This window comes from Pollachius pollachius, assembly GCF_949987615.1.
Source record: "Pollachius pollachius genome assembly, chromosome: 1".
NCBI lineage: Eukaryota > Metazoa > Chordata > Actinopteri > Gadiformes > Gadidae > Pollachius > Pollachius pollachius.
In genome coordinates this window covers 38008790-38030572 of record NC_136934.1, presented here as the reverse complement: position 1 = coordinate 38030572, position 21783 = coordinate 38008790, and the positions used below count along the sequence as shown (strand labels likewise).

General features: G+C 50.5%; 2 protein-coding genes across 2 annotated transcripts in view; both read right to left on the bottom strand.

The window, feature by feature from the left end:
• Positions 1–207: 207 nt before the first annotated feature.
• Positions 208–2538, bottom strand: LOC307087994 (endothelin-3-like; the record flags this gene model as incomplete). Its single annotated transcript, XM_079753730.1, has 5 exons — positions 208–308; positions 401–448; positions 1021–1134; positions 1601–1751; positions 2484–2538. The coding sequence occupies 4 exons, from the start codon at positions 2536–2538 to the stop codon at positions 436–438; spliced, it is 333 nt and encodes a 110-aa protein (XP_079609856.1). The 3' UTR covers positions 208–308; positions 401–435.
• Positions 2539–4711: 2173 nt separating this feature from the next.
• hivep3b (HIVEP zinc finger 3b) overlaps positions 4712–21783 on the bottom strand; it is a 41248-nt gene continuing 24176 nt past the window's right edge. The window contains exons 2-9 of the mRNA XM_079745164.1: positions 17324–19639; positions 16661–16950; positions 13800–15821; positions 13264–13442; positions 9461–9636; positions 8845–8946; positions 6452–7101; positions 4712–6262 (exon numbers count right to left, since the gene is read on the bottom strand). Coding sequence (XP_079601290.1) covers positions 5594–6262; positions 6452–7101; positions 8845–8946; positions 9461–9636; positions 13264–13442; positions 13800–15821; positions 16661–16950; positions 17324–19307 — 6072 coding nt within the window. The 5' untranslated portion in view covers positions 19308–19639 and the 3' untranslated portion in view covers positions 4712–5593. The remainder of the gene's footprint in view (positions 6263–6451; positions 7102–8844; positions 8947–9460; positions 9637–13263; positions 13443–13799; positions 15822–16660; positions 16951–17323; positions 19640–21783) is intronic.

The window sequence follows — 21783 nt, the reverse complement described above, 5'->3', positions numbered from 1 at the left end:
CGTGTCTGCGTGTTACGATGATCGGTCTGTTTTCCACTATCTCCACCGTGGACTAACAGACGAGGCGCGACGGCCCTCTATCGTGCGACACGCGTTTCCGCAGCCCTTTGTTTACCTCTTGGTGTGAAAGTAGAACCATTTGTTCAGGTGCCTCTCTTTCTCTCCTCTCTCTCCTTCTATTTCTCTGTCTCTATCTCGCTATGAAATCTATTTTTATTTTGGCCCACATTCGTCTCAGAGGCATGAAAGGCGTTCTCCGTGTCTAGATGGACAGCATACGTTTTTTTTGAGATCCATCAGCCAGACCTCTGCAGGGGAAATATAAGATACGAGGGTGAGATGTGAAGGGCTGAAAAGCCTCCAGAAGGTTAATATGGTGTTGTTTAACCTCCTTTCTCACCTGGGGACATTGAGCAGGTGGGCTGGGGGCCAAGTTCAGTTGGCCAAGCTGATGATGAAGATGCAAACATTTAGGCCTAATGATATTAAATATTTCTTAATGACAATACATTTATATTGATTAATGCCAGTGTTGGGATGTTCTGTCAATCACATTATACTTTGATGGGATTTATAAAAATCATAGATGAGATAAACCTAGTGAATAAAAAAAAAGCTATCTTCGGTTCTCTGTACATATTAATTATGGTTCTATCATCAACTAACTTACTTAAAGTTAACTTAAGTAAAGTAACTTAACCTAACACATTATCTCCCAATAACACTTTCATGTTCAACGGCCTCTTGTGAGCGTATCTGTCACATCATGTTATTTGTTTCTGCCTCATTGCCTTAGAAACCATTATTCCCGCCCCTGCCTTCCTGCTCCTCCGAACTCCTACACACTCCGCACCGGGCGGTGTTCACCAGCTGTGTTCATTTAGGGCATGAGGATAGGATTATCCTGAATTATGTTGGATGAGCACCCTGGAGGAACTCACTGAGCTTACGCATTGTCCACAATCACAACATATTAGAGCTAATATTATCATCAGAGAGAAGGGAGATATTCTACATCACCTGTGAACACAGAAGCTGGAGCAGGTGCGATCCGTTGGACTGGCACAGAAGCAGCGACCCGCGGCTCTCCGGTGGCGGGCAACGTTGCTTCCCAGGCCATAAAGAGTCGTTTTGCTGCCAAGGATAAAAGAGATGGTCAATCACACGCCTGACGTAAGTCCTTCAACACAACTTCCTCGGTTTGATGAATAAGTAACCATGATGAATAAAAATAAGAAATTCAAAATAATAAAAATGTAATGATGTCTTCTTATGACTGCAATGACAGTTAAACCGACGTTGTTGTCGTTGTTCTCAACACACTGAACAGGTTTTTAGTGCTCAAAAAACGCTTACTGACATTTTTTTCAGATTACCATAAACCTTTTATATCAGGCAATGAAACATTATCTATTTTATTGTGTGTGGCCGGATGGATTGGAATGTTTGTGTGTGTGTGTTTGTGTGTTTATGTGTTTTATGTGTGTGTGTGTGTGTGTGTGTATGCGTTTGTGTGTGCCAATGTGTGCGTGAGTATGAGTGTGTGTTTGTGTGCGTGTGCCCGGGCCTAATGTATGTGTGTGTATGTGGGTAAGCCCACCTCTCTGTATTGATCCAGATGATGTCCAGGTGACAGAAGTAGTGACACTCAGAGTCCTGCCGGATGTTGCAGGAGCAGCGTCTGGTTCTGTGGTGTGAGATCTTCTCCCCACCTGATTCTCCGGGTCGCCTTGTTGACGGGAAACTCAGACCTGGAGGAAGACAAATATTTACCACCCAACTTTCCACAGTAAAACATTATCCTCCACTGATCTCATTTTCATTTTATTTTTATATGATTTCTACAATTATAAAGTCATAAAGGCTCACCCTAAAAACAGATTGAGAATTCATTTTTGAGGAACATGGGGTCAGATACAGAGTAATGGATGCAACACTATGCAATACAATATCATAGCGCGTGTTTTGTGCTGGTTGACTGTAACTCAGTAAAGGAGGCAACATGTGTTTTTTCCCTTGAAATACCCTCCCCTTTAGTACAATTAACAAAGCAAAAACAGACGACTAGTATCACTCTAATAGATAGATAGATAGATAGATAGATAGATAGATAGATAGATAGATACAACTTTATTAATCCCCAAAAGCAGAAATTTGTTTGTTGCAACAGGCCAGAAGCAGTGGAAAAACACAGGATAAAAACACAGGATAAAAATACAACACAGTACAATATAATACAAATAAAAAGTACTAATGCAAACAAAATAGACGCTAAGGTACATGCTAAACTAAATGCTGAAGTAAGGACAAGACAATACAAACAGAACAAACAACAACAAACGCAAAGGGCAAACAAAACAGACAGTATAAACACAATAAATGATCAATTATAAAAGTGTAATGCAGAGCAAACCCTAATGTATTCTCAGATCAAGTTACTATTTTCATTTGTTCCATGGAGAGTAAAAGACGGGTAGACTCACCGTCCTGCAGAGAAGAGCAAAAGGTGAGGAGCAGAATAGCGGTGCGAGGGGACATCTCTGTAGAGTTCTTCTGGAAGCTTTGCAGGGCACTAGGGCTGTTTATCGACTGATCTGTTAGTGGCTGCAGGTGGCTGAGGCCAGCGACTTATACATCCCTCCTCTCCCTGCCGTGATGTCACAGAGGAGGTGGGGCCCATGGCTCACACGCTGTACACAGCACAAGTTATGAAGCCTCACACAACAAAGAATCAGGATCTCTGTTGTCATGTCGTTGCTCCGTCGAACTCCCGTCGCCACACCTCTTCCACACAGCACTTAGCCACACCTTTATCAGTTGCCTCTCTGATAGTCAAATAGTTTCCTTGACTACTGTTACGGTAATAAACACCCTGGGTGCTGTGGTGGGTAGGGACCTGTATCGGTAGAATCAGACAGATAGACTGAATACAGTACAGAAATGGTCCAGCCTAGGCTGGTTGGCTCATTTGCTTTTTACCCCATATGCTGTGCTGTGGCGGTCTGTACCAAGGTTGTTGTTGTAAACAAATGTTGTTAAAAAACCAGGCTTTACGCAAAAAAATGCTACCAAACTGAAAGTTATGTGTGTTTAAAAAACAGATAAAGTTTAAATTCCACACTTTTTGGGGAATTTTATTAAAAGATACCTTTAAATCTCGCCCCTGTCAAATTCAACATTTTATGAGAAAAACTACTAAAAGTGACACTCTAAGAATTGAGTTAACTAGCATACCTGCTTAATAAACTTATAAAAAAAGACTGAAAAAAAAAAGTCTGAGCAACATAAAAATAGAAATGGTAATGGAAAAAGGCTAGACCATAATGACCTTGGCCTGTACGTGATCAATGGGGTTATGTGGAAATACAAAGTGGTTCTGTTAGGAATCACTTTGTAGTTATACATACACTTTTCTCACACTGTTTCGAGTCTGATGCAGTATCAATTGCCTTCAATGTGTCAGCATTTTATAAATTGAGCTAATCTTCAAACTCCAGCAACCTAAAAATAGGCTCACATATCTCACAGCAGGAAGCTACAGATAGTGCTTACATAAAGATGTGTGGAATGCTTGAAATGAGCGGTCAACAGATTACTACGCGGTGGAATGATAACAGATCCCTCCACACATTCTTACACGGAGCGGGGCGGAGGGACAGTCACCTCCTCCATAAGCACAGCTGTGTGCCCCCCCCACTCCATGCAGTGGATCAGTCAATGAATAGGCACATCAAAGGATGAGCAAAAATAAATGCACTCGCCACTGTTTGCTGCTCTCTGTGCCTGCCATGCTGTAGGTGTGTTTGTTTTTAATTAGAGCATCCCATCCTCCAGGTGCCCATTACTCCTCAGTAAACATACTCCCCTTCTCTACCCCCCACCCCCTTGATTTGGTCTATTTTGGTCTCCCCTCCCTCGTCAGCAGTCATCGCAATGAAGCAGGACAAGGCATCACGCACCTCAGACCATTCCAGGACAGACCCCTGCACTGTGAGATGTAATGTGTTCACCTCCAGTGATCCCGGGTAACATTACGTCATCTATTGTCCTGTCTGGTTTTCCCCTCTCGTCAAGTGGAAGGGAATTAAGTGGATGGAACTGACATAAAGTGACAGGGAAAACAAATATAGTGTCTGGGCTCACAGGTGCAGGTCAGATTAAAAGCGGGCTGGCCATGAATTCACTTATCGTGTATTCCCGTTCGTTTTGACAGGATATCAAAGGATGGGTTTTGACAGGGAAGTATCTGCACATTCAAGGAACATCCGAATAATTGTATATTTCCCAGATGAAACATGTTGAATATGTCCAATTGAATGGATTCATTTATCAGATAGATTAACATCTGTGTATAAATTACTTACATGGCAACACTCAGTCTCTAAAAGAGGAGAAAACATTTAGACAACATACTATTATCAACACATGTATCCTTCAGCCTTGTTGTGCATCTTTCAGTGATGTCAGCATCTTCTGCTGTACTTACTTTATCTATTTAAAATAATCAAGTTTTCCAATAAAGAATCCATTAACATCTCCCCGAACAAGGTCTTCAAAAAAAAGACCATGCCCTTTGAATTGATCAAAACACATCCTCAAATGATTGTGAAGAATGTGACCGATTCCTGTGAAGGACTCCTTGGTGAAAACAGGTAACAACGCAGTCACAAAAAAATTACTCACAAACAGGCTCAAGCTCAGGGGAGTTTGGTGTATATTTTATTTGTCCGAGGACTATAAAATGTTTTGTTTGTGAAGTCTGCAGGGCACTTGATCTACCAGTACCAGTGCACCTGGCGGTTTTCCTCTCCAACAAACTCATTCACATATCGAAAAAGACACACAAGAACTAAATAAAAAAGCATGATTTTTGTTTTTCAAGAATAAAAAGCTTAAAAAAACAACCCTCAAACAATGTTCAATGTCATCAAATGACAATAAATAAGGAGCACTTTTCTCTGTGCGGAGATAAGCTTTAAGCTAAAAACCTTTGTAATAAAATATATACGTTTAACTTCAGTGCATTTTATTTTTTTACCTTGCTGCTCCTAACATTATACCCTGACTGCAAACCTCCCTCCGTTACCTTGGTAATAAAGCAACGCCCCTTAGAGGAGAAATCATCCATACATCAAATATCACGCCCCTTTAAACAACAGAAAGAAAATAACATGTTTCACAGCCTTCTCCTCGTCCAACTGTACAAACGGTACATGAACCACCATGGACAGTTAAAGGCACAAGTAATACTGTGCAGTTTGAGTAATACTGGACAAAAAGGACAAACAAAAATGTGATAACTTTTCTTTGAAAGATTTTGGTCATTTACAAATTTATTCAGGATCCTTTGACATATATTTAAACAGATATTAAGATAGCAGTATCACCAGATACATATGGAATATATATCGATTTATAGATAGATTTACAGAAACATTTTCACAAAGAAAAAAAGTGCATGTTTTTTTTTTACCAAACCTGAATATTGCCAAAGAACAAACAGTCAAGTTAACAATAGTATTGAAAACTGTATAAAAACAAAGCAATAAAAAAAAAGTGTAGCAAACCATAAAGCAGAACTGGGATGTGGAGATTAAGAAGTGCTCTTGTCTGTTCTTGAGGAGTCTCCTCCAGCTCCTGTTCCCACCAGACCCTTAGGCAGACCTGGCTCTCCGCCCCCTGGCCCCTCCCTCGGTGGCCCTATTGCATGCGAGTCAACGTGAGTTGCTTGACTGTGAGATGGTATGGGACGGCTTTTGTCTCTCGCGTAAACATCTCCTATCTCGGTCGCTGTCGAGCTGTGGGCGGAGCTATGTGAGCTGCCATATTGCTTTGAGTCTGTGGTCTCCGTTGTGGAACAATCTAGCGCTGCGCGGGGATTGGACGAACCTGACTGGCTGGTTCCCGCCTCCTGGTACCCCGACCAGCGACCCCCGGGAGTCCTTAGTCCTGGCGGTCTCGAGGCCCCTCCCCACCACTCGAAGCGGGCCAGAGACGGGCCCTCGTTGGGCGGGGAGGTGGGGCTGGACGGGGTGGTGGTGGGGTGCGGGCGGTGCCTGGCCTGCACCATCTGGATCCCACCGATGGGGATCATCAGGTAGGGCACCTTGGCCTGCTGCGAGTGGAGAGGGAGGTGGCTGAAGACGTGGTCCGTGGCCTGGCTGCCGGGGTAACCCTCGCTGCTGAAGGATAGACGGAAGGCCGGAGGGAACAGGGTCGCCTCCGGAGACATCGGCACCTCTCCCGACGTTCCACCGCTCTCCTGCAGGGGGAGCAAACACACCATGAGACCACCGGAGAGGACTAGCCATCCAGCTGGTGGTGGTTTGGGTCAGACCTCCTCGTAGCCTAAAGCGATCCCATGCATTATGCAATTATAGCCTTCGTCAGGTTATCATGCATCAATCACACTCATCATTAGTGTGTACTCAGCACCTATTCCCCCACTCACCTGGGGGACGTCCTTCAGGCCAGGACTCTCCCAGGGAAGGTACACCGGGGGTCTGTACTGAATCTGGAGGGCCGGAGGGGGGGCATGTGGTGCTCTGGGTCGCAGGGTAGAGAGGGTCCCGATGGGAGACGGTCCCCTCTCGGGGGAGGGAGAGAGGTGTCGGCTGGGGGAGGACAGGTCGGTCCTGGGGGAGAGGCAGCGGCCGGAGGAGGAGGACAGCTCCACCCGTGGGGAGAGGCTGCGGCTGGGGGAGCAGCTCTCACTCTTGGGGGAGAAGGCCCGGGGGGAGGCGCTCCAGCCCCGCCGCGAGAACACCGCCCGCCTGCTGCCGGGCGAGGCGGCCCTCCGGCTGGACCACAGCCTGTGGGGGGCCGGCTCCAGGCCGGGGCTCCCCGCCGGGGCCTCAGGGTCCGGGGTCCCCTGCTGGGACGGCCGGCTACAGGTGGACTGCGCCCCCGTCGATGCACGGGTGTCGGAAGAGCAGGAGGACGGTGGGTCATCGTGGGATGACGACTCCTCCTCCTCATCGTCATCGTCATCGTCGTCATCATCGTCATCCTCCTCATCTTCGTCCTCGTCGAAGTCCTCCGCGTCGGAGAACTGATGCTCGTCCTGCTCCTCGGAAGGACAGACGCGCCCCTCACTGATCCCTGTTGGACACACAGACACGTGTCAGACAGACATCTCTCTTAATCATCTCTCTTAAACATCTCCTAGTAATCTCTCTTAATCATCTCTCTTAAACATCTCTTAGTATCTCTCTTAATCATCGCATGGTATCTCTCTTAATCATCTTTCTTATCATCTCTTTCAGTAATCTCTTTTAAACATCTCTCTAACTCATCCCTCTTAATCATCTCTCTTAATCATCTCATGGTATCTCTCTTAATCATCTTTCTTATCATCTCTTTTAAACATCTCTCTAACTCATCCCTCTTAAACATCTCTCTTACTCATCTCTCTCTTAAAAGATCTCTTTTGAATATCTTTTTCAAAGATCGATCTTAAAGATCTCTCAGAAATCTCTTAGGCATTTCTCTTAATCTCCTCTCTTAATAATCTCCCTTAATCGTCTCCCTTACCATCTCTCTTGGGAGGCGGTAAGAAGTGGCCACATATTTGTTTCTTCCTCTTTTTAACGACCAACATGAAAAGACCCCATTGGGCAAATGGTAAACCATTGATAAAATGCTACCACAGAGCCTCTATTGGGAACGATCTCAGCGAGGGATTCGCTGCTGAAACATCCCTCAGCTGCCAGCCAACAACACGATATTATAAATAGCTCGCCTCTTCCAGTGACACTTATTGAAAAGAGTCGTGCCTATTGATAATCTTTTCCTTTCCAGTTTGGTGAATGAGCAGTCTGGATACGAGCGAGTGCTTGTCGTCAATGACATGACTCATGCATGAAAGAAAGATGGGGTGTTGAGACGGGAGAAAGGAAAGGTGAGACAGGAGGGAGGTGAGACAGGAGGAAGGAAAGGTGAGACAGGAGGGAAGTGAGACGGGAGGGAGGTGAGACGGGAGGGAGGGAGGGAAGGTCGATATGTGAGGGTTGGAGGTTAGAAAAGAGGTAGGTGAGACAGGAGGGAGGAGAGATGAGACAGAGAGGGGGTGTGATGGGAGGACGGGAGGTTAGACGGGAGGGAGGTGAGACAGGAGGGAGGGGAGATGAGACAGAGAGGGGGTGAGATGGGAGGACGGGAGGTTGGACGGGAGGGAGGTGAGACAGGAGGGAGGGGAGATGAGACAGAGGCGAGGTGAGACCGGAGGGAGGTGAGACAGAAGGGATGGAAGGGAGGTGAAATGGAAGTCAGGTGCGACGGGAGGGACGTGAGTCAGAAGGGATGGAGGGGAGGTGAGACGGGAGAGGGGTGAGACGGAAGAGGGGTGAGACAGGAGGCTAGGGAGGTGAAATAGGAAGGTTGGAGAAAGGAAGAAGGTGAGGCAGGAAGGAGGAGAGGGGAGGGCGGTGAGATGGGAGGGAGGTGAGACCAGAGGGGAGGTGAGGTGAGAACGGAGGGTGGTTAGACAGGAGGGTAGGGAGGTGAGACGGGGGGAGGTGGTCGGGGGGAGGGCAGGCGGGTAAGTTCGGGGCTGCGTCGACGTGCTGCATGATGGGTAAGAAGGTCTGTCCTTGTGAGGCTGTAGCTTCAGCTGCCAGAGCTGCACCAGGACCCAGTGGACCTCTGCTGTATTTAATTCATTCATACTTTTTCGTCCTGTTCTTTGCAAGGCCAAATGGAGGAGAATAGAACATGAGGGGGCGGTTGTGTAAGCCGTCACCGTCTAGCTGCTAAAGCTCTTTGGATGCAGCGAGTTGATTCAGCCGAGCTTCCCCTCTGAGGGAAGGAGAGTCGACCCGTGGGCAACGCTTCAGTTCAGCTCACCTGCTTCTTCACTCTCTGGGTCGTCCAGCGAGGACTCAGACACACCCATGGCTTGGCACTTCTTCCCGTGAGCCTTGGATTTCATGTGTTTGGTAAGGTTCCCTAAGGGATGGAGAACAGAGAACAAATGAGGACGGCTGACATGAACGTGAGGCAGAGGGGAGTCAGGCCTGGAACATGCTTCAGTGAGACTGCTAGACTGCTCACGTGTGTGTTTTACTGTAAACATTCTTCACATCAGCGTGCCAACTAGGAGACACACGCAGTCACGTTGAGTAAAGCGGAAGAAGTCTGTGCGGTTGTTTGGTATGAAGAGAGGTTGTGTCTGTGTGTATTACTGATGAGCGTTCTCTATAAGTTGCCCTTGGTTTCATGTTGGATTCTTTGTGTGAAGTCAGTAAGAGTTGAGTTGTGCTACTGATACAGTTCCCTCAGTCAAAAGCCAATTCTCTGCATCATTAGGTAATGTCTTCTCTAGCATGTCAGTAGAGGTTGCACGCTGTTAGCAACATAGGCGCACATACCTGCAACATACTGTATATGTATATCTAACATACTGTATATGTATATGTATATGTTGCGTAGCATCGTTGAAAACCACCCCAGGTGCCCTTACCTTTGGTTTTGAAGGCAAAATTGCAGTGTTTGCAGATGTATGGCCGGACATCTGTGTGTGTACGGATGTGTTTCCTCAGCATGCTGGGCTTCTTGCAGCGGATTCCACACTCTCCGCACACATACTTGCCCCTGCCACGACCCCGCACATACACATACTCTTCATTCGATTTATACCTGATCAGCAAGAGTGGGAGAGGGAGGTCGAGAGAGAGAGAGAGAGAGAGAGAGAGAGAGAGAGAGAGAGAGAGAGAGAGAGAGAGAGAGAGAGAGAGAGAGAGAGAGAGAGAGAGAGAGAGAGAGAGAGAGAGAGAGAGAGAGAGAGAGAGACCCGTTAAATCTACAGATCCTTCATCGTGACACAAAGAAAACGTTATTTTTAACCCGGCCTGCTGAAAGCTCCCCGAGTGTGGGTGGGTGTGAGCAGAGGAGCTGGACGTGAATACATTCAGGGGAACGGGCCTTCAGACACACAAGCAGCCCTTTATGGACGCCCAGTGTGGGGAAGCCCCACTGAAAGCCCCAGCTCCACAGGGTCCTCTGGCCTCTCCTCAGGACACCCTGGCTCTCTGCAGGGAGGGCCTGCCAACTGCAGCACCAGCGGCCACAGAGCGGGACGGCAATCCTGGCCCCAACGCCACAGCCCAGAATAGGCGCTGCATATAAAAACCTGTCAACGCATTCAGCCACCGTTCTCTAAAGACGCTGCTCACACACACACACACACACACTGTGTACCGAAGGAAACACATAGGAACCGGAGGGAAGCTTTTGCATCTGGATGAATCTCCGTGCTCCCCTGGAAATCAGCCATCTGCCGTCTCTGTCTTGGATTTCCGTTCTGAATCGCATCTATCCAAGATGTGAATGAACACATGCAGAAGGGCGAGGACAACACCGCCGCTATATCGCAGACAGATGCCATTGTATAACGAGGGCCGGGGGAAGCGGGGAGCAAACTGTGGAGCAGCCTTCAGGATGACATTGTGTCCCATTCATTCAGGAGTGGGCTACTGTTGCCTGACACGTAGTCCTTGTCTCGGCTAAAAATACTCACGGGCATCTCAAGCTCCACGGAAGCCTCAATTCGCACATAAAACATTCAGCTGAACTCCTCCGCTCCACCGTGTTGCAGCGCTGCAAAGCGTCCCAGAGAACACAAACACATCCGAGAGCACGGTGATGCAGAGCGCCTGCACATGCTTCACACACACACACACACACACACACACAGGTCAAGGGTAATAATGTGTTGTATTTAAAAAGGGCTTTCCTAGGTTTCCGGGCTGAATGATTGTGTCTACGTGGCTGATGCACCGCTGCCATAACGCTTCCCACACACTGGAAGAGTGACGCACTGAAACCATTTTATTAAGATAAGATAAGGGGAAATAATTAAAAAGACATAATAAAAATGTTGAACTTAAAAAGCAACCAAGTGGGACTAGGGAGCCTTGTTGGTACAGCAGACAGGTTTGAAGTATGCCCAGGATCCCGGGGTAGACACCAGGGCTAGATCCAGGGGGGGGGGGGGGGGGCATGAGATGTTTAGTGATCTGGTCTCGCACCCAAGGACAAAGACCAGCCCTGCTTAGCTTCCAGGACAAACTAGCAGTGCTACGCAGGCAACCACGGTGTGATGTATCAGCATATACAGAGAACATTCTGATACACTCCTGAGACTTTGCTTAACATAGTATACAAACTGTCCTGACATGAAAAGTGCGTTCTATTTGTGAAAGGGAGGGGGGCCTTTCTGACATGACGGCTGTGATCCGAAACCCGGGAGAGCTGTTGCACAACAGACGGACCGAGGAAGCTCTGTCAGCAGTCTAGATCTAGATTAATGCCTGACTCAAGCTCTACGGATTTGAGCCAAATCTGGTCTTGCTGGACTTTGAATAGGGCCGCATCAGTATCCCAATCTACACCAGTCCGAAACACACAAGCGGAGGACGCATCAGGAATAACTTTAGAGAACACCACTTCAGCAGTATTTTGGGCTCTCGGTCAATCCTGTAAACAAAGATTTCATCAGAATCCGAAAGAGGTAGAGCAGTCTGCTACACAACCTCGTCCCCCCACGCACGCACACACACACACACACAGCTCAAGACAGCTCAAATTAATGCATTTTCAAAGTCTCGTAGTGAGACTTCTCTGCGTCTAAGAAGGGATCCACTGTACTATTCTACCAGCCCCGAGTGCATCCAAAACAGGAGCGAGCCGCGGTTCGCCTGGTTCCCCAGACGACTCCTAACGAAGGGAAAGCTGCCATCCTCATCTGAGAACTGCTACCACACCTCTGAGGGCTCCCACGCCCGCCCCTACCTAAATGGGCTCCCTGTAATTGGATCGGGATGAACGCTCACAATGACTCACACCAAAACACGAACACAAGAAAACCCGTCTCCGATGCAAATGACGGAGAGAAGTTTCACCGCCGCGTCGTCCAACGCTGTGCGTGCGGTAAGGTAACACTTTGTCAAAAGTCAGATAGAGATAATAAGCGTGGGCACTGGGAGGCACGCAGGGTGCAAAACACCCGGATGGCTGCTGTAGTAGAAAGGGATAAAGTGAGGGAGACATGTACGTGACGTTCAAGGGGAGAGGGAGGGAGAGGTTGAGAGAGAGAGAAAGGGGAAGAATAAGGGGAAACTAGACAGATGGAGGGAGACAGTACAAGGGACACAGACATGAGTGAGAGGAGAGAAAGCTGTGGGCTGTTTATGCAAAGCTCTTACTGTTGATGTCGAAGCTGTTTGTGATGCTGCCAGTGATAGACATTATGCAGTATCTCCTGTTAATTCATGCCGTATCTACTGTTAATTCATGCTGTATCTACTGTTGATTAATGCAGTATCTACTGTTGATTCATGCTGTATCTAGTGTTAATTCATGCAGTATATACTGTTAGTTTATGCAGAATCTACTGTTAGTTTATGCAGTATCTACTGTTAATTAATGCTGCATGTAATGTTGATTCATGCAGTATCTACTTTTAATTCATGCAGTATCTACTGCTAATTCATGCTGTATTTTCTGTTAATTCATGCTGTATCTACTGTTAATTCGGGCAGCATCTACTGTTAATTCATTCCGTATATACAGTTAATTCATGCAGTATCTACTGTTAATTCACACTGTATCTAGTGTTAATTCATGCTGTATCTACTGTTAATTAAGACTGTATCTACGGTCAATTCATGCTTTATCAACAGTTAACTCAGGTTTCCTAAGACATTACATAAATGTTATCCTTCAGGCCATCATTAGGAGAAAGTGTGTTGATAATTCCTGTCAGCCGGTCTACCTTATGTCATCCTTGCTACGTCCCCTCTCCCTAGCTCTTCACACTGAACACACCTGACACAAACTGCTGCCAGGGACACATTCTCTCCTTCTAATAAACACAACTGGCTGAGATACATGGAATTATGAATTATTGTCACCAACAGACGCAGAATGGATGGAAAGCACACATATGCCAACAAGCAAGCACAAACACAAACTTGTTTAATTCACACTTCAACAGAAGAACACACTTTGCAGCAGTGAGGAGCGACTTGGAAGCAGGTACAAATGAATTCCCTGAGGGCTTCGCTGCTTCCCATCTGTTAATTTCTCCTGCGTTCTGCTCAGCCGTCTCCCACAGCTTTATTATATTTATGCTCTAGTCTGGCATTGCTCTGGCGACCAGTTAGTAATGAACACAATAGTTATTCCAATCAACCTAAGCCATCATCTTCTAAATAAAACAAGAGGATTAACATGAGCGTGGAAAGCATCATCTTTTTTTCTTACCCGCCTTCGCAGATCCGGACCCGAGGGGACTCGCTCCGTTTGGAGGAGGAAGCTCCTTCCTCTTCCCTCCTTCCCTTCTTCTTCTCCCTTTTCTCCTCCTTCCTCTCCCTCCTCTCCTCCTTCTCCCTCTTCTCCTCTTTCTCAGGCTTCGCTAGGGCTCTGGGTGGGGCAGCATGAACCTACACTCAATACAGACACACAGGACAGTTCACCCTCATGCAGTACAGACACACAGGACAGTTCACACTCCTGCAGTACAGACACACAGGACAGTTCAAACTCCTGCAGTACAGACACAAAGGACAATTCAAACTCTTGCAGTGCAGACACAAAGGACAGTTCAAACTCCTGCAGTGCAGACACAGGACATATCACCCTCCTGCAGTACGGACACACAGGACAGTTGACCCTCCTGGAGTACAGACACACAGGACAGTTCACCCTACATTGAAGTGAAGACTCTTGATTGTTACCAAAGGGGAAAAAGGAAGCTGAAAGCGGACATATATGTTAGTATGACCTGCTGTCATATTTACCTCTGTGACACGTGGAGTCTGGTTACTGGAGGACGGTAGTACGGACTGGACAGGCTTGGAGGCTGTGGCCATGGTGTAGGTAGCTGAGCTGTGCTTCTGTTTGGAACACAGCAGGGACAAGGCCACCTTGGTGCTGAGGCCCGGCAGGTTGGGGTTGTGGTCACTGACGCTCCAGGAGGAGTAGACGGACGTCCCAGCCTCCCTGTGGGAGCTGGGGCTGGGCTTGGTGTAGTTCAGGTAGCACCAGTTTACCGCTGTGCTGGAGTTGAGGTTGGGGTGCGAAGGGGTCTCGCCCGGTCTTGCTGGAGACCCGACGCTCTGGCCCTGCTTAGCAGCTGAGCCTTCCTCTTTTGGGGGCCTTTCTTCTCTTGGGGGCCATCCTTCCTGGCTGTGAGACCTGGGGATCTGCTGCTCCCCCCTCTCCACCTTTACACTCACCCTCTCCGTCCTGGCCGGCTCCTTTGCGTCCTCCGCCTTACTGCTGCTGGCTTTACTTTGTTTCTCTTCATGAGCCCCTGTATCCTCCACCGCTCCCTCCACCCCCTTTTTCTCCTTTACCTCCTCTTCCTCTTTCACCCTTTTCTGGTGCCTCTGGGCCTCCGTACTGAGCTCCAGACTGGCGGCAGGGGAGAGCATGCGTTTGCTCCCTCCAGCCCCCAGAGGGCAGTAGCTGTCCCCCGCTCTGGACCCCGAGGCCAGGTCCCCGGGCAGGGACAGGGGCAGGAGGCTCTCTAGGTCCGGGCTGGGGACCTTCAGGTAGGACCTCTGCAGCTTGTCCTTTCCCAGCCGACCCATGAGGACCATGGCGGTGCAGCAGATAGGCTGTTGCGGCCGGGCCGAGGCCAGGATCTGGGAGAGGGTGGTGTACTTGGCGCTGACGTAGCTGGGCATGCCGGTCTGGAGGCGGACGGGAACCACCAGGGACACGGACGGCGTGAGCTGAGCCAGACAGGTGATGATGACCGGCCGGGAGTGGCGGAAGGAGAGCGGGACCAGAGGAGCATAGGGAGGATGGGGAGGAGAGGGAGACAAGGAGATGGAGGGTCCTCTTGAAGAAGCACTGGGGGTGTGTATGGTGAGCAGCGGCGGTACAGGCAGGTACAGCGCCTGGCCCGTCCCGGGCCTGGTAGAAAACTGTAGAGGAAGCAGCTCAGGGAACTGATGAAGAGGAATGCCCAAGCGCTCGGCCATGTGGATCTGGGCCGGGTGGATCCGGATCGGAGGCGGTGCCGTGTGGGAATGTAAAAAAGCCCTGGGAATGATCTGGGAGGTGGAGATGTCATGGATCGCTGCTGGTTCAGGGACCGGCCAGGCGTGTGATCCCGATGGGAACGGGTCCTGTGACGGGAAGGCAGTGTGCGTGAGGGTCTGTGGGTGAAATAGTTGCAAGGCCTTCCCTATGGATTCCACGCTGAGCATGGGGCCCACCTCCGGGGAGTAAACAGGGGGATAGCTGGAGTGCGAAGGCCCCGGTTTGGGGCTCTCTGATCTGGGTGACTGAGCCGTGGCGCTGCCCTCCTCCTGCTCCGGCTCCCCCAAGGCCGCATGCTTCACCAGGAGGCACTTCCTGCGTTCCCTCCAGGCAGATGTGGACTGCTGAGGGGACAGGGACCCGAGGTCAAAGGACTTGCTCCTGGTCTCCGGGGCGGGGTCCGAGACGGCGGTGCTAGCGGGGGTCTGCTCGGAGGCCGAGCGCCTCATCTCTCTGGCGGCCTGTTGGTACTGGTGGGGGGCGAAAGGCACCGTCAGCATCTGGGACCCCTGGCTGCCGGAGACCCAGAGGGTGGTCTCAGTCCTCCCCGGGTCTTCACAGGGGGCGGAGAGGCTGGAAGCGTGGGAGACGTTGCTCTCCTGACTGGGGCTGCGGGGGAGGGACGGCGACTCGAAGCTGGACTCTCCGGACGACTGGGGCATCTCCGTCAGACGCAGCCTCTTCTTCTTTGGTGGCAGTTTCTCTGCAGGGAGCTGGGAGAGCGACTGGCTACGCGGCGGCCACTGGAACTCCTCCACCCTCTCGGCCTCCTGGGGAGGAGAGACACACTGAGAGCTCATTCACAGGAATTTGGCATCAAATATTAAATATTTGAGGATAGTGAACAGCCAAGTAAAGTTTACGTAGAGATAGAATAGCAGGTAAGATTAGGTGTTATACATATATATAGATATAACTATTATTTAATCTGTATTTAATTGTTTTCAATTACATAAAAATATATATATATATTCAATAATCACCACAAATCGAAAATGAAAATATAAGTGTGCAAAGGAGAGATAACAATAAACATTTAACAACCTCTTCTATTGAGACATACATCTATAATGTATAATGTAGGTCTGTAGGTCCTATGGTGGCCTTCTGCGGTACTTTAGTGATAATGATGTAATAATGTACCTCAAGACCTACAGTAGCCCAGAAGGCTACTGTAGGTCAGTAGGAAGTAATGTACCTCCAGTCTGTTGGTAGTATTGTCCCTATAGACCTACAGTAGCCCAGAAGGCTACTGTAGGTCAGTAGGAAGTAATGTACCTCCAGTCTGTTGGTAGTATTGTCCCTATAGACCTACAGTAGCCCAGAAGGCTACTGTAGGTCAGTAGGAAGTAATGTACCTCCAGTCTGTTGGTAGTATTGTCCCTATAGACCTACAGTAGCCCAGAAGGCTACTGTAGGTCTGTATGTAGTAATGTACATACAGACCTTTAATAGCCCAGAAGGGGTATTAAAAACAGATTACATCCTTAATCCCTTGGAGAACTAATGTAGCTACAGTCTGCAGCTAGTCATGTACATACAGACCTTTAATAGCCCAGAAGGCTACTGTAGGTAGTAATGTAGCCCCGGTCTGTGGGCAGTAATGTACCTTGGAAGAGGCCACCGTCCCTGGCGGGGAGACAGATGGCATGTCAGCATCCGGCTCCACAGTAACGAGGATCTCTGGCACTTGGATGTTTGGTTGGCGGATAAGTCGCGATGAGGAGGGCGATGGTTTTGGCTCCGGCTGCTGCTCCGGCTGACCCTGCCTGTGGTCCGGCTCCTGACCCCCCATGGAGATACTCTCCTGCTTCTCAAAAGAGCTGGTGTGTTGGATCACAGACACGCCCTTTCTGTCCTGTTGCTGCTGCTGGTTTGGCTCAGACTGGGAAGGAACACCTGAGAAATACAATAACACACTTGATGAGGGTTTTACACTGCCGATTGTGAGATTTGACTATTAACTGCTATTTAATAATTTAGCAAAACACTTTTCCCCAAAGCCACTTGCATGGATTTCAGAAAAATGAAAGGGCAGCTAGGGATAGTCCTAGTACATTTAGGCCGGGATATTTGTCCTTATTCCTCACATTATGCATAATGTCAGCCAACAGCGTTGAGACATCTATTCTCAGCTTTCAATAATTCATTTAAAGGAAAGAGGAAGTCCTCAAATATCTGGCCAGATATATTTCCCATAATTTAGCTGGTGTTGATTAGAGGGGCGGGTCGAGCCATTGGGCCCTCCCACAGGAAGTAGAAGGTAGCCCACCTGAGGTGGCGTGCGTGCGCTCTGGTCTGCTTGGCACTGGAGTGTAGGCGCTGGAAGTGCCGGGCGTGGCCGTCGGCCCGGGGCTGGGAGGGTCCTCCTCCAAGCTTTCCTCTTTCCTCCTCTTCCTCACCGCCATGGCCAGCGCTCGGAACTTGTAGTGCATTATTTGTGGGCGGTCCTCCCTGCGCGTTCCGCACGCCGCCCCGCCCCCCGTCCCCACGGTTTGTTTCGACGGACACACGCCTCGGTGGGCCTCGTAGCTCTCCCTCTTCTTACACCGGGCCCCGCAGGCCTCACACTCAAACTCTGTAGGGCCCTGATGCTGCTGCTGCCTGGTTGGGTCGACCCCTCTGGGTGAGGTGGTAGGACGGGCCCCCTCTGTGAGGGCCTCGGCCCCCAGGGGAAACTCTACGGCCGGCTGCCGCCTCAGCATCCGTTGGGCGTGGCCGACCCGCATCTCCGTGACCAACGCCTGCTGCTCGTCGAAGGAGTGGCTGAGCCGGAAGCCCCCCGGGGGGGCGGCGCTGCCAGAGGGGGGCTCTCCCTGGCAGGCGGACAGGGGCATGGAGTGGCTCCTGAGCAGGGGTACGGAGGACGGGTCCTGCTCTGGCCCCTGGAGGCGACCCATGTGGCTGGGGCCGGGGACCTCCCCTTTGCTGGGGTCGAAGCTGGGGGGGTCTTTAGCGGAGCAGAACTTGGGGGACTCCATGCTGCTCTTCCTGGACAGAGAGGAGCGTCTAGGCTTCACGCTGTCGATCTCGCTGGTGTCCACCACCGCCTCGTTGATGGTGATGAGCTTGGTGATATGCTCGATCACCTGGGTCTTGGGGACGCTGTAGGACAGGCCCTTGTCGTCGGGCCCCGAGGAGGAGGAGTGGGGGTGCGGCTGATGGGCGTGGCGCTGCTGCCCCCCCATCCTCCCGTACTTGCCCAGGATAATCTCTGCGTAGCTTTTGGCACTGGCGCTCGGAGGGCTGACCTGGGACATCTCAGTGCTGCCCGACCCCGAGAAGTAGCCCGACTCCGTGCTGCCCTTGCTGCCCGGGCCCAGCGACGACGAAGAGGACGCGGAGAGGGAGGAAGGATGGTCGCCCGACGAGGCCTTCGGCCCGCGCTTCCTCTCGCTCAGCCTCATCGCCAGCCGCTGCTTGACCACTTGAGAGTCCTCGAGCCTCCTGGCTTCGTCCGAACCTTCCGGCGTCTCCTTCGCGCCGCTCTTCTGCCGGGCTGTCGTGTCTTTAGAGGAGGAGTGTTTGTGCTGGCCGGTTTCCTCCTCGGACTCCGTACTCTCCCCCTCGGTGGGTTCCTCGGGGTCTTCCCCGGGCCCGCCCCCCTCCGGGCCACTTGAGCTGGGCTCGTCCCGGATGGACGCGAGGCCCGCTTTGATGCGGTGGGCGTGGGACTTGCGGTGCTTGTAGAGGTTGCTCTTGGTCTTGAAGGAGAAGCCGCAGGGGGCGCAGGGGTAGGGCCTCTCGCCCGTGTGCGAGCGGATGTGCTTCTGCAGGACGCTGGGCTTGGCGCACGGCCGGCCGCAGTACGTGCACACGTACTTCCCGGGCTTCTGGGGTTTCTTCTCCCCGCGTTTGGATGGACCCCCGCTCTCTGGGGCGTCCTGGCTCGGCTGGGGTACCGCGCCCTGGGCCCGGTCGTCTCTGGCGGAAGAGGCGGAGGGGACGGAGGCCAGGGTCACCGTGGAGGAACCCCCCGCCGCGGAGAGGAAGCTCCCCCCCGAGGGGCCGGCGGCGTCCGAGTGCTGCCACGCGATGGCCTGCTGCTGCTGCAGCCGGAGCATCAGGGTGCTCCGCTGAGGCGGGCGGCTCTGGAGCCGCCCCGGGGCCCGGCCTGCCGGGCGGGCCCCGGGGCCGGCGGGCTGCAGGGGTGGCCGGGGGGGGCGGGGCCCGGGCGGGGGCTCGGCAGACACGGAGTGCTGCTCCGGCCTTCCGGGGCGCTCTCCGCCGGCCGGGCGGCTGGACCCGGCCTCCATAGAGGCGGGAGGAGGCCTCAAGGAGTCTGGAGGAAGGGCGGACTCATGGAGCTAGCCCTGGCAGCACACGGGTCAGGAATACAACATCTGCAGGCAGACTCATTAATCATGTAACAGGCGCTTTTTGGTAGGGGCCAACGGTTATTGGAGAACGCCAAGTAAGGCATTATAAGAGGGAGCCCTGGAGGTGAAGGTCCGAATGTAAACATGGGCCGTCTCCCTTCATTGAGCGGCTCGGCTGCTGTCCAGTGGGAGACATGTTAGCTCCCCGGGAACCAACTGTCTTCAAGTTAGCTCCAAACCCTGGCTAGACAGTCAGCTTCCGGCTGCATCTAAAGAAAGAGTGGGAACAAAAGACAGTGGTGAAGAGACATGAAGACACTGCAACAATAACAACACATACACACTCCATAGTCCGTACCATATTCATATTCACCACAGGATGAACAAAATCCAGCGTATTGCAGGTATATTGCAGTACTGTGCCGCAGCAGAGAAATGCCATTGCTTTTATTTTTTCGTTTCTGATCTTACAAGCTGTCATGACAGTAGTAAATCCAACACTTAAACACACAGACTCTGAACCATGAAGTGCGAACAAACAGCACGTCTAACCTTTCCTGGAGAATAGTTGTGTGCTGATACTGGAGAAAGGCCAAAGTCATTAGTTTCCTATCATGAGACTCCACACACAAAATCGTCCCTCACATATCATACAGTGACAAACAGGGTTAGGTCTGCTGGCATAACGCTGAGAGAGGAGACTGCTGTAATGAGAACATTTGCGAGGTAATAGCATCAGCTGCGTGTTATTGCTCTCATCTGTCCTGAACTCATCTGTACACACCAGACCCTCCTGTCAAGCACCGAGCAGTGATGAAGAACAAGACTACCCTGGCCCAGCTTCATGCTGCACTCAGAACAAACACGATGTCTGCTCCGGGATCGTGTGGTAAGGTCTGGATGCCAATGTCAATGTGATCTGATTGTTAAATGTTAACAACAGCAATATTATCCGTGTGCATCATGTTCACACGGATACAAATACGTTGACACGCATGGACACAGACGAGCAACATGGTCAAAACACGCAGGGCATTGAGAGCCCTTTCAGAACCTGTAACAGTCGTGGAAGTAATGTGTGTCCATCTGACCCATGGCCTCGCTCCATTCCTAGGGGCTGTCGAAGCAGCATCCAGAGGAGATGAATTCAATGGGGAGGACCGCAGCGTTAGGGCTGAGCATGACAACTCATTTTGGGAAGACAGTGAATGTTTAACCCGTCTGGCACTAAAGCTAAACTGAGCTAAATGGATGGCTGGTGATGCTTTGAAGTGGATGAGACGATGTGAACGCAACTGGGCTCCAGCTAATGCTCTATACAGTCAGCCACTAGGGTGCAGTGTTTCTGTGGGACAGTTGTCCTGAAAGTCTATCTTACTAGCGGCATCTGAGAAACTCCTCCTGTAACAAACACACAGACACACTGTGACAACGTCACCCACACACCAACAGGAAGGACAGGGGGGGGGTTGTGCTCTCATGGAAGCGACTTCTGGAAGGGGATTCCATGGGATCTCCGTCTGTAAGATATTGACTAAAGCCTTTTAGGACTTAGGACCAAAAGATTCACGCTCCCGAGAGGGCAAATTAAATCAAATTCTGTTAACCCACGGTCAATCTGAATGGTTTGGCTGTGAGGTGGGCGGTGTCAGAGAGAACATCGGTTATCTGCAGAGTGGTCTGCTCTCCAGCGCCTGCTGACGCCCAGTCATCCAGGGTTTCAGAGTGAATCACCGGGATGCCAGCATGGTGAGAAGAACACACACTACAGAAAAGACACCCTAACCAGTTGCAGTGGAAAATAAAATAGGTTTTAAGGGAAGTGATATCGGGGAATACAGTGTCGTGGCTGGTGCGTTCAACGTTTGATTCCCACGGCCTACATCTCACCGCTAGGCGTCCTATTGGCATACGTCTTACTCCTGCTAGCTCCTAGATGACCTATAGATGACCTATGCACTGGGAACATATTTACATCCCATAATAAAACAGAAAGTGGGAGGTGAGGCAGGAGAGGTGGAGGAACAGGGAGGGGTGAGAAAGGAGAGGAGAGGGGGTGGGCCAGGGAAGGAGAGAGGAGAGGGGGAGGGAGGTAAAGGGAATGGAAAGGAGAGGGGGAGGGAAGGGAGAGAGGAGAGGATTACAGTAAACAGCACAAGTCTGGGTGACGACGGTGAGGAAGAACTGACAGCTTTTTCTTATAATGAGCACAACTTTTCTCTATTGGCATGTCTTAACACACATACACACACACACACACACCATACATGTAAACACACACACACACACACACACTTTACGTATGCACGCAGATTGCACGCACACACACACACACATATGTGCACACAACAAAGGCCGGACACACACATACACAAACAGCTGTCATTATAGCCGGTCTGTCCCTCAGTTTTCG